General features: G+C 41.8%; 1 protein-coding gene across 1 annotated transcript in view; it reads left to right on the top strand.

Annotated features, from left to right (window-relative positions):
* The window catches only part of LOC104288850 (zinc finger protein 462-like), an 83,181-nt gene that overhangs the window by 48,699 nt on the left and 21,838 nt on the right, over positions 1–12,644 (top strand). Inside the window, exons 9-10 of the mRNA XM_009887725.1 lie at positions 6,265–6,488; positions 9,624–9,750. Of these exons, the coding sequence (XP_009886027.1) occupies positions 6,265–6,488; positions 9,624–9,750 (351 nt within the window). The remainder of the gene's footprint in view (positions 1–6,264; positions 6,489–9,623; positions 9,751–12,644) is intronic.

Raw genomic sequence — 12,644 nt, 5'->3', positions numbered from 1 at the left:
TAGAGCTCAGAGGGTTGTGGTTAGTGGTGCAGAGTCTAGTTGGAGATCAGTAACGAGTGGTGTCCCTCAGGGGTCAGTACTGGGTCCAGTCCTGTTCAATATATCCATCAATGATCTGGATGAAGGGATAGAATGTACCATCAGCAAGTTTGCTGATGACACAAAACTGGGAGGGGTGGCTGACATGCCAGAAGGCTGAGCCACCATATAGTGTGACCTGGACAGGCTGGAGAGTTGGGCGGAGAGAACCCTTATGAAATTCAACAAGGGTAAGTGTAGGGTACTGCATCTGGGGAGGAATAACCCCATGCATCGGTACAAGGTTAGGGGCTGACCTGCTGGAGAGCATCTCTGTGGAAAGGGACCTGGGAGTCCTGGTGGACAACAGGATGCCCATGAGCCAGCAATGTGCCCTGGTGGCCTAGAAGGCATTCTGGGGTGCATCAACAAGAGTGTGGCCAGCAGGTCGAGGGAAGTCATCCTCCCCTTCTACTCTGCCCTGGTGAGGCATAGCCCCATACAAGCTACTACAAAGAAAATTAACTCCATGCCAGCCAGACCCAGTTCACCTGCCCACAGCTATCACACTTAATGCTTGTAGGTCTGTTGGCTGCCAAAATTCAAACCTGTGTGTTGGGATAGTGCCTTGCCTGATTGCAGGCTGTGCAGAGTTTTTGAGTATTGTATTGCTGGTGAGCAAACATGTTTCACAGGCCATCTTTTTATTGGAGGAGCTTCTGGTGTTGCAACCACTTTTCGATGCTGGTTATTTAGGGTCCTTCCTGTACCAAAGCAGTGAAGTAGACGTATATCATTCAAACTTCTTTCTGCTGTAAAGGTTTTTTTGAAGGAGCATTTGATAAAAAGGCTAAGGACTGTTCAAGGACCCTAAAAGTGTATAACAAAGTTTTTTAAGTGTAAGGGTTCAAGAGGTGCTTTTACTTAGGTGCAAGCTTGTCCTTGAAGGTATCATAGTGTTGTATTTTGTCCAACTTTAGGGCATGCTCCAGGATTACTACTGTGGAGAAAAGGTGGGTTTGGAAGGTGGGGAGGGGGGCAGGAAACACAGACCCTGGGGCTCCAAATACTGGCTTAGGCGCATCTTGTGAGATAGTGTTCTCTGGTTTGTGGTTGTGCCCAAGATCAAGTGGAGAAGGTCAGACAGTTCAAATGCAAATAAACAGAGAGAGGGAGATCTCGCTGGGCCTAGTTAGGCAAACTTCCAGCAAAAGTAGACAATGCTAAGAATGTCGAGATGCAACAGTGAAACAGCACTTCATGGGTTCAAAGCAGTTGTACTGGCTTTACAGAGCTGTTTCTGACCAAATGCTAGGAAGCAGGGGTAGTTACCCCCTGAATATGTGACACCGGCTCTGTTCTTTTGTATATCTGTAGCTTCAGTTGCACAAACCACCCTTGAGACCTTGTGCTGCTGAAACAAAATTGTAGTAGGAAGGGATGTGATTATACACTCACTAGAGTTTTGGGGGAGGTAAAACAGAATAAAGGCTTTAGTGCAAATGAAAATTTAGCCTTTAAAGAGTTTTATAGGCCCCTGAGGGAAGGGCAAGGATTTTTCTCAGGCATGCAGCACCCAGACTAAAGGAATTAAGGACCTTTCTTAATTTTTTTCTTTCTGGTGTATATATCCAGAATAAAACTTATTGTTGTGTCTAATTGTGGCAGGCAAAGCAGAGGATTTTGATGGGGTTTAATGTGCACAGAAAGAAGGTGCTGCTGTGCAGACAGGATTGAGGGATGTTGCACAGTCTCAGCCTTCCTTACTTGTAGCCATTTGGATTGATAAAACAAGGACAGTATCAAGCTGTGGTCTAAGCACATTTGTTCTCCAGGTAGAGGAAGCAGTACATTGTTATAAAGTCAGAAGATTGAAGGTTTTGATCCATTTTCTGTATTATCTTCTCTCCTATGCAAAAAACCCTCCAGCAACGTGAGAAAACAGTTAAAGATCTCTAACTTACATTATAGCTTTCAAAATGGTGGCATCCCAAGTCCCTGATTTGGCAGCATGTAGTTGAAATGAAGACTATTTGCCTCTCAGTGAATAGCTACAGAAGTGGATTCTTACTGAGCTACAACATTATTAAGGCCAGCAGGATGTTGCCAGTTTGCCACTGAGAGCCTTTTATCATGTGTCACCTGCTCTGCTCAATCAGTTCCTCAGAGTGATTTAACTTTGATTCATACATTCATAGAAAAGTCTACAGTGGAAGGGACTTCTGGAAATCATCTGGTCCAACCATTTGTTGGAAGCAGGACCTTAGATTAGGTTATCCAGGGCCCTGTCAAGCCAAGTCTTGAATATTTCCAGCAAGGGAGATTCCACCACTTCTCTGGATAACTTATTCCAATGTTTAATTGTTTCCATGGTGAAGAATTTTCTTATATCCAGATGGAATTGCCCCTGAAGCAACTTGGGCCCATTGCCTCTTGTCCTGTCACCACACATCCTTATGAAGGGAGTACCTCCATCGCCTCTATAACTACCTTTTAGGGATTGGTTTGCCTTTGTTGTTACCAGGGCACACTGCTGTCTCATATTCCGCTTGCTGCCCACCAGGATCCCCAAGTACTTTACAGCAGAGCTCAACCTCAGCCAGTTAGACCCCAGCCTGTACTGCTGCTTGGGATTATTCTGTTCCAGGTGCAGGACTTGACATTTATCTTTGTTAAACCTCAATCCATTCCTTTTGGCCCAGTCTTCCAGCCAGTTAAGGTCTCTCCACAGTTGTTCTTCCTTCTGGTGTATCTACCTCTCCCCCCGGTTGTCATCTGCAAGCTTGGTGTGTTCAACACTGTCATACAGATCATTTATAAAGATACTGAATAGTACCAGATCCAGAATCAACCTCTGAGGAACTTCACTTGTGACTAGCTGCCAGTCTGATTTTTCTTACCTTAAAAGGTGGTAGTCAATGGCTCAGTTTCACCAGTTTTCTACCCATCCTGTGGTCCAACTTTCTAGTCCAAATCTTGCCAGCTTGTCAACAAGGGTGTTATTGGAGACCATGTCAAAGACCATGCTAAAAATCAAGGTAGATGATGTCTACAGTTCTCCTCTCAAAAACTGAGCAAGTTATTTCATCATAGAAGGCAGTCCGGTTGGTCAAGCACAATTCATCCTTTGTGGGCTGAAGCAGGGAATGAGTATGGAAATTACAAAGTCAGTATCTGCTTTACAGGCAAACAATGCGAAGAGATTTGGCTCTTGAATTCCTCTTGGCTTTCATAACAAATATTGTGAGCTCTTGAAAGTTCCATAATGGAGACTGAACTCCTGCTCAATGCCAAGGAGAGCTGTTGGCCTTTCATTTAGTCCAGGAAGTGCAATTAGCTTTTCTTATCCTTTCCAGCAAATTTTCCCATTATGAAATGCCTTGATATTTTTCCAGCACTGAACGCAACCCACCAAGATCAATAGTAGGGCTCCTTGTTTATAATCCTCAAAGAATTTTTTTTTCAGTAATTATTTTACTTTGTTTTTCTTGGTATAAATAATTGTTTTGTCCTTCCATTTCATAGAATTGTCATCTGTTTCTCTGGAATAGTAAACTTTCATATATAAGGGCTTTAGAGTGTTAAACTTTTTTTTCCATGTCGTGAGCAAAACATATGCCTGATTTGACTTTACATACTATAAATATTTAGCATATTAATTGTTTTTCTATTTAATCTCAGATGTGTATTACAAATAGCCCAAATGTTTCAGTCTAAAGCAGTGATTAAATTTATTCAGAGATGGTGCTGGGGGGCGGAGGTAGAGGTCCCCTTAGTCCTTTTGCTAAGTTGTTCCACAGCATGTCATCTTTCTACGGTGCATACATGGTAGCCTTTGTGGGCACTGCTGAACTTTAATGAAATTTGTGTACAGAAGCCAAAGCTAAGTTTTGCAATTCTGGATAGGACTCACCATTTGTTGCAATGTTGCCAGTTGCTCAGATAGATACAATAAGTGTATAAATGAATAGCCAAATATAGAGAATGGGGTGTGTGTGTGTGATGAGAGACAGCTCAGTGGTCAGAGACTATTAGAGCATCATCTTGCTAAATATGATGTTTTAAATTCAAATCATTTTGCAATTTTTAAGTTAATTTTTTTGATAAAGCTCACTGACATGAATACACACACATTTAAGTTTTAAGTCATTACTATAATGGAGCAGGAAGGGCTAGCTGCTCCCCAAGGTCCAGGGAGTAGAGGAGGATAACATGGACAGTAGGGGTGGAGCCTTGATGGCCAGGGCCCAGCCCCATAGTACCTGAGCAAGGCAAGCAGGGCAGACACAGAGAAGATGGCCAGGTTCTACCAAGAGTCCAGATCATCAGGCAAATTTGCAGTGATGATACAGATCCAAGATCAAGCCAGGAAGTTAAACCACAGGTCAGAACCAGAGCCAGTGATTGTCAAGCAATGTCCATGGTCATAAGGCAGGTCCAAGATCAGGCTGGGAAGTCAGTCTATGTTGTGTTGCCTGTGATTTGGCAGGTGTGTGTGGGTGATTGTCAGTGAGATAATGAGCTTTACTGATATGAATTAGGATGGTGCATTGTTCCAAAGTGGTGGATAAAACCTTTTATACCATCCCCTGCTTTAGGTTTTTGGGTTTTTTTTAAATGTGTCATGTGCTAGAGAAAAATCTAATTTTCAAATGCTTTAAATAATGTTTCTCTTTTAAAAACTTTTTGTTGGAACTTTTCTTCACTTTAAAAAACAAGTTACCTTATTTCAGTGAATACAGTTGGAGAGAGCTGTAAATACCTTTTAAAATATTCTTGCTATGCATTCAAAATCACAGCTTTAACTCCTTATATCTCTTAGAGCGTGTGCACCCCCGTCCCTTTTCCCACTTGACCCTGAATGGATACAACTTAGCATTTTTTTGCAACAACTGCTTTAGCTGGAGAGGGACCACAACTTTTCAGGGTCTCACTCAGATATAGCTTTGTGGGGAACTTCCACTTTTTAAAGTGCGCAAAGACAAAGTTCTGAGGTAAGAAAATCTCCATGTTCAAAAAAAGGGGAGGACAGGGAGGAGAATAAACTGAGGAGGGAGCAATATTTAGATGAGCTGTGGAAAATTAGGCTCATGAGCAGTGAGGGTCATGCATTGGCCAAAGACAAATGGATAAATTCTGTAGCTCTTGCCTCCCTATAGAAATTATAAATGATGTGTCAATGCACACAAGTCCCCTACCCTTCACGTTTACCCTCTAAGAATCAGGCCTGGGATTAATTTTGTTTGTTTTTTTTAAGATATCATTGATGTTGATCTTCATGAGGAAGATAAAACTCTTCCTTTAGTCTGCAGTCCACAAGGAATAATAGTATTACATTTCAGTGTTCTTCAAAAGGACAGTTGAGTAACAAAAGCTGTAGTGAAGATCTGGTGACCCTCTGCTGAAAGGTCAACTTTGGGATTTCCCCTGCATGCACAACTCAGAGAACCACAGTGGATGAATGTTGCACACATCAGGATTCTGGCTCTACAGAAAGACTGAAATTAATTGTACTGCCCTATTAAAAGTGTGTGTTTTGCATGAGAGGAAGTAGAGAGTTTAATAACTCAGTGAGAGCATTTTCAATACATGCATAATCAGAATTGTGGGAAGCATGTAATTAAGTATTTGTGGATTTTGAATCTTAACTATTAAAAAGCTGAGCATGTATTGAAAGTTTCTGCCCCTGGCTGATCTCTGCACAACCACCTTCAGAAGATATTGCTGCGCACAACCTCTCACTCCCACAGTGAGTAGCATTAAATGTGATGGCGAGAATACCAGTTCTGATCATCAGAAGCTGGGAGTGTGATGTATTGGGAATCACCCTACATGCTCCCTGTTTATTACAGTTCTAGCACCTTTTACTGGCTTCTGTCATGTATTGAACCACAATGGAGCTTGGTCTGACTGATTTATGTCTGCTTTTATATTCCTAGGGTCTGCTACTCTGTCTCACAAATCTGCCCCAACACTGCCTCAAATTTCTTCTTCCCATCCTGTTCACCTAATGAGTTGTTACATTTGCAAGGACACCTGCATTTGTAGTCATGTAGGATTAACTGTCTGTATAGAAAGGGAATTTTCTTGTGTTTCTTTATTGGTCCAGTTTTAGCTCGGTAGATGGATTGCATACACAAAAAGCAGATCTTGTTTCTTGCATGGGTGGTATGTTACAAGATGTTGACACATTGCCTGATGGTTTTTATTTCTTAAAACTTAATAAACATTCCCCTCTCCCCACAGAAGAGCGGGTTGTTCCCATTGAAGTTTGCCGTTCCAAACTGTCAAAATACTTGCAGGGAGTTGTTTTCCGCTGTGATAAGTGTACCTTTACCTGCTCCAGTGATGAGAGCTTGCAGCAGCACATAGAGAAGCACAATGAACTGAAACCTTACAAATGCCAACTCTGCTACTATGAGACCAAACACACAGAAGAGCTGGATACTCATCTTCGAGATGAGCACAAGGTAACATCCAAAAGGATTTAATTTGTAACAATCTACTTCTTGCAAGTGCTATGTGTAGTTTATTTGCATGTCCACTCTGAATAGCCAACCCAGATTTTTTTTCCAAAATTTGGAGAAGTCTCCTGTGCTGGACTTCAATTTCTTTTAAGTTCTGTATTTTTTCAGAAATTCAAGATTGTGGGTTTCTAAAGCTGTTGAGCTTGACCAGAATTCAGTGACTATTGAATGTAGAGTATGATTATCTAGAAAAAACATTTGTATATATTGTGAGATATTTTTTTTTAAGTTATAAAACAACATTAAGGCTGTGTGATTCAGACACTTTAAGACACAGGAGCTTCCAAAGTGTAAGATTGCTCCGGCAACTTGGGCAAAGTGACATGCTATGCATATTTTAATAACACAAGTCAGTACATTCCAGTTTACATTTAACAGGGGAAACATAGAAGTTTGTTATACTTACTGCTTAAGTTAAGGCTGCTTTGGTGTTTGTGTGGAACAAAATTCTAGAATGTATTCTTGTGTAGCAAAATTCTAGAACTGAGGCATGTTTACAGAGTATTTTTGTGTGTGTTTGTGGGGAGGGAATTCATTGAATCCAACTATCAGGAGCTGAGCTGCCTGATTCTCACTAAAACTTGATCACACTTTGTTGACTGAACGACATTTTGCCCCCCCAAAAAAATAATTTACAAAACGAGTGTCAAAAGTGCTAGCAAAATGATTGGCTTACCGTCTTAAAGAATTTCTGTGCATGAGCTGAGTCACAATAAGTGCCATGCATGTGGCCTTCTTTGCTTTAATAGGTAACTTAAGTCAGAGCATCTCAACACATCTGTTGGTTCTAGGAACATGATACTAACATACTGCTGTATTTATGGTAACTTGCTATTTGCTGATATCCCACTGTGTGGTGGGTTGGTCTTGGCTGGCAGGGAGAGGCCCACCCAGTCACTGCCTCACTCCCCCCTCCTCAAACAGGACAGGGAGAGTGTTGTGGGTTAACCCCAGTGGGCAGCTAAACCCCACACAGCTGCTCACTCACACCCCTCTCCAGTGGGATGGGGGAGAGAATTGGAAGGGTAAAAGTGAGAAAAAATGTGGGTTGAGATAAAGACAGTTTAATAAGGAAAGCAAAAGCCGCACACACAAGCAAAGCAAAACAAGGAATTCATTCACTACTTCCCATCAGCAGGCAAGTGTTCAGCCATCTCCAGGAAAGCAGGGCTCCATCATGCATAACAGTAAATTGGGAAGACAAATGCCCAACTCTGAACGCCACCCCCCCTTCCTTCATCTTCCCCAACCTTTTATTACTGAGTGTGACATCATATGGTCTGGAATATCCCTTTGGTCAGTTGGGGTCAGCTGTCCCAGCTGTGTCCCATCCCAATTTCTTGTGCATCCCCCAGCCTGCTCACTGGCAGGGCAGCGTGAGAAGCAGAAAAGGCCTTGACGCACTGCTCAGCAATAATTAAAACATCTCTGTATTATCAACACTGTTTTGGTCACATATCCAAAACATAGTCCCATACAAGCTACTATGAAGAAAATTAATTCTGTCCCAGCCAAAACCAGTACAGGGAGAAAATATGATGAAGCAGCTCATGAGTCAAGAGAAAAACAGGGAGATCACTTACCAGCTACTGTCAGGGGCAAAACAGACTCGACTTGGGGAAAATTCAGTTAATTTATTTACAATTGAAATAGAGTTGGATGCTGAGAAACAAAGACCAAAAAATCTTCAATACCTCCCCCCACAGCCTATTTTTCCCAAGCTCAACTTCATGCCTTCCTTCCCAACTCCTCTACCTTCTCCCCCCACCGCGAGTAGCGCAGGGGATATGGGGAATAGGGATTGCAGTCATTTCATAACAGTTCCTCTCTGCTGCTCCTTCCTCCTCACACTTTTCCTCAGCTCCAGCGTAGGGTCCCTCCCACAGGGAACACAGTCCTTCACAAACTGCTCCAGCATGAGTCCTCTCCACAGGTTGCAGTTCCTCTCTGGAGAACCTGCTTCTGTGTGGGCTGTCCATGGGCTGCAGTTCCTTCAGGGAATATCCACCTGCTCCGGTGTGGTCCTCTCCACAGGCTGCAGGGGAATCTCTGCTCTGGCGTCTGGAGCACCTCCTACCCCTCCTTCTTCTCTGGCCTTGGTGTCTGCACGGTTATTTCTCACACTTTTTTTTTTACTCACTCCTGACACTGCCTGTATTGGCTTATATATTGGTATATGCTTATATTGGGTGGACATGGCAAGGTTTTTGTAGTAGGGAGAGGAGGTGGCCTCTGTGGAGGGAGTTCAGGGGCTGCCTTGGGACAGACAGAGATGGTTCCAGCCAGCTCAGTAATGGACCCACCACTGGCCAAAGCTGAGCCCGTGAGTGAAGCTGGTGGTGCCTCTGTGAAAACATATTTTAAAAAGGGCAGAAAAAGACTAAGAGAGAAGGTGATAATGCAGAGAGAATGAGGAAACTGAGAGGAGGAGCGAATCGAGGGAAACAACAGAGGAGTAGGAGGTGCTCCATGGTTGAGCAGACGCCATCAAAGGCACTCCAGTCCATGGAGAATCCACACCAGGGCAGCTATTCCCCTGTTCCATGGCCCCCCACCCCCAAATCTTCATAAGAACAGTAAATGACTTGGGCTCTGTCAAAGTGGTCACTCAGGTTCCGTCTTTTCAGACATGAAGCTGAATAAAGCAGTCACAAAGGATTTTTCTGCAGTGATGGTGTGCAATAGTGATGCTTGATCCTGTCATTTTACACTCCCGTGAAAGGGGAGATACAACAGAGTGCTTAGCATTGCTTGGATTTTTTACTTTCAGTACCTGAAAACGAGGGAAGCTTCTCAAATAATAGGATCATTCTGATAAGCAAAACGGAGAAATTTAGTATAAAAAAATCATGTTTGACCTCAACAGGTAAAGCATTTTTCGCTCTTCTGGGTACATCGGTGGCCCATACCCCGGTATAAAATCATTAACAGTGAATGTAATTGTGTTTGAAGGGAAACAGGTATTAATTTGACTAGGTGCTTGATAAATTTCCCATTTCAGCCTATAGCTTTGTTGGTGGGTTGTTTTTTCAATAGTTGATGATGGTGTTTACTGTTGACAAAACCATTGCTTTTAAGGTGAGTCGCAATTTTGAGCTGGTTGGACAGGTTAACTTGGATCAGCTGGAACAAATGAAGGGAAAAACAGAGAGCTCGAGCAGCGATGAGGAAGAAAAAGAGTTAAGCCACGAGGCTGAAGAGAGAGGTCAGTATAGTTGCTTTTTCTTTTATGCTGGATACTGTAATGGACCCTGCCAGTTCCATCAAGCAAGATCAAGTGACTCAACAGCAGATTCCTTAAGTCACGGAAGCTTGTCAGTATGGGCAAAATGGAGCTTTTGTCAAGACACTTCCTGGAGGAATTTTGTGTTTCTAATGCTTATGACAAGATTTCTGGTTAAGAAAACCAAATCATGCTCAAAAAAAAAAAAAGTTGTGAGAAAATACTGGTAACATCTGCGACTGTGCAGGTAACATCTATGAGGGCTTAGAAAAATACATAAGTGGAGTATTTTAGTGGGCTGTCAGATTATTCTGTGTTGGTAACCCATGTACAGCTTTGCTGCTCCACATTATACCAGTGAGGGATATAGTTCAGTGGCCAAGTTTATTTTGGGACTATTATCTGACCACTGTCTGCCCAGTGCTTTCAAAGCATTCCTTCCCTCCTCTTTGTGAGAGTTGACCCTTTTACCATCACTTTGGTCAGCGACTCTGAAGCCGGGGTGGTTCCATTCCTTATCTCCAAATCACCATTTCAACTGTGTACTTTACATTTGTGCCTAAATTAACATCTATGAATAATCCCACTGAGTTCAGTAAGTCTCATTCACGTGTTTATTGTTCAGATGGTTAGCTGAGTAGGGATAAAGAAAGGTAGTTCTTGGTGAATTGGACTGTAAGGGGGAGGTTGTGCGGTTTTGTTTGTTTGGGGGGGTGTTGCCTCTAATATTAAAATCATTTTAGTGCAAATATCTTTTCCTGACTGGAACTCCATGTATTCTCACAATCTGCTCTATAGTGCATGACTTCATCAATCAAATGAAATATGTTCTTCTTCAACAGTAAAAGGAGCTTGATTTGAACTAATAACTGCAGTGAGCCTTGTCGTGCCTAATCATCAGGTTCCAGGGCTCATCCAACCTCCTGATGCTGACTGCAGGCTGCCAAGTTTCTATGTACATACTGTCATGTTTACCTTTTTCCTTCTGAAATGTCAGTTTTCAATTGAAAACTCATTTCAAGTTCATTCAAGAGTTGTTCACAGAAGAAAACATGTCTCCCCAGGTATTTTCAAACCCGTAAAAGTTAAGATTGCTAGATTCACAAGCAGTTTACAGAACATGAAGGGACCATTAACACTTCACTTTGAGTGTGACTGGCGACATCTTTATTTAATGAGAAAGAGAGTGAGTTAGATGATAGGAAACAACTTTTATTTTAAAACATCCTCCATGAGATCTTTGTTAGCAGCCCTAAAAGAAATCAGGAGAGGAGCAGGAGGGATGTTGGTATCACACATGTTCCAAAGTTTGACACTATTAACTCTGCACCCTCACATGGAAGTTTGTTCAAGTGTCTGTTCAGTGGGGGATGTGACCCTAAGAGCTTCAGAGCTGAAAGAATGAGTCTAATGCTTTGACTAAAGCATCAGCTTCCCCTAACTTGAAGCTGTAGCAGACATTAATGTTTTGTGTAGACCAGCAGCTAGAAAGGGATGAAGAGTCATGCTGGCTTTGTGAGGATTACATCAGCACTACACACAAGCACAGGTTCTGAAATGACCCTGGAACAGGGTCCAAACAGAGAAAAATAAAGTACTTTCAGCTGAACCTCATAAATGCTTATAAATCTGTCGTGGTTTGGGATGGACTCTACCATGGGAGAAAAATAATAAAATTAAGATCATCATTTAAATTTGCTTCAGGATACTTGAGATTCTTAACACTTATTATGAAAATGTAATAATACCACCTTCTAGGCTGCACATTTAAATTTGCAGGGAGAAACAGACATAACTGTGTTTTGTGTGATCAATAATTAAGCTAGGTATAATGTTTTAGCAATTTTGTTTATAGTTTTTTTCACCTGCAATCTTCTTTAATATCTGTAATTGGCTGAAAAATCTGTATTTGACTGTTCAAATGAGTGATCTAAAAGTCATGCTTATTTCCCAAATTGTATTTCCTTGCTATTCTTTCCCAGCTTCCCTTTAGAAGTGATAGTTGTTAATTTTTCTCCTTTTCAGGTAATATCAGTTCTAATTTGAATTTTATTTTTTTTACTAAACTGGATAAAAATATGGAAAGTCCTTATGACGTGCGGAAAGCAGACTCCACAACTTAGAAAGTTGTAAAGTAGGTATGTTTATTCAGCACTGGGCAGCACGGTGGGTTGCCCCACCACAATCGTGTGCGCCTAATGCAGCGGCTTTCTCAAACATATATATTATTTGATTACATAATCATGAGATTTCCCAATATGCCTATACATATACATGACCTGTCCCCGCTTCGTATTAAAATTAGCTCTAAGAAATCATTTTCATAAACTCCTCCCAACTGCTCTTGCGCAGTGCCTCCTGGTGGTGGTCGTTGAGGGTCGTGAGGATGAAGGCTGATGATTCCTCTTCATCACCGCAAGTAACCTTTTGTCTTTGCGCAGACTCAGTTCTTCTCTGGTCTGTGTCCAGACCACAGGGTTGGTTTCAACTGCTTTTCGAGACATGTTCTTGTCCGTTATCAGGAGCTGTCCTTGACAATGTTACAAGACTCCTTGCTTCGTCTAGTTTGCAGTAACATTTACCCGTGGGTTTTATCAGGCCTGTCTTTTAAGTTATTTCACTACTACTATCCCTGACTCAGGCCCGCTTTTTCTAAAAAAAATAGTAAATTCTTTTACTACTCCTAACTCTAACACTATATTACTATATTTTAACATAATGGTTTTATATTTTTTGCAAAATACTTGTTTGACTCTAATTTCCGTCGTAATTGATTCTTCTTCCATTCGCTATAAGAGTCACCTGTGTTCTGACAACACCATAGGGCACACCGGACCATTCAACAAAGAACTACAAACAAAATCACAAGTATAATC

The sequence above is a fragment of the Charadrius vociferus genome, unplaced genomic scaffold, assembly GCF_000708025.1.
Source record: "Charadrius vociferus isolate BGI_N301 unplaced genomic scaffold, ASM70802v2 scaffold501, whole genome shotgun sequence".
NCBI lineage: Eukaryota > Metazoa > Chordata > Aves > Charadriiformes > Charadriidae > Charadrius > Charadrius vociferus.
This window is presented reverse-complemented; position numbering and strand designations above follow the sequence as displayed.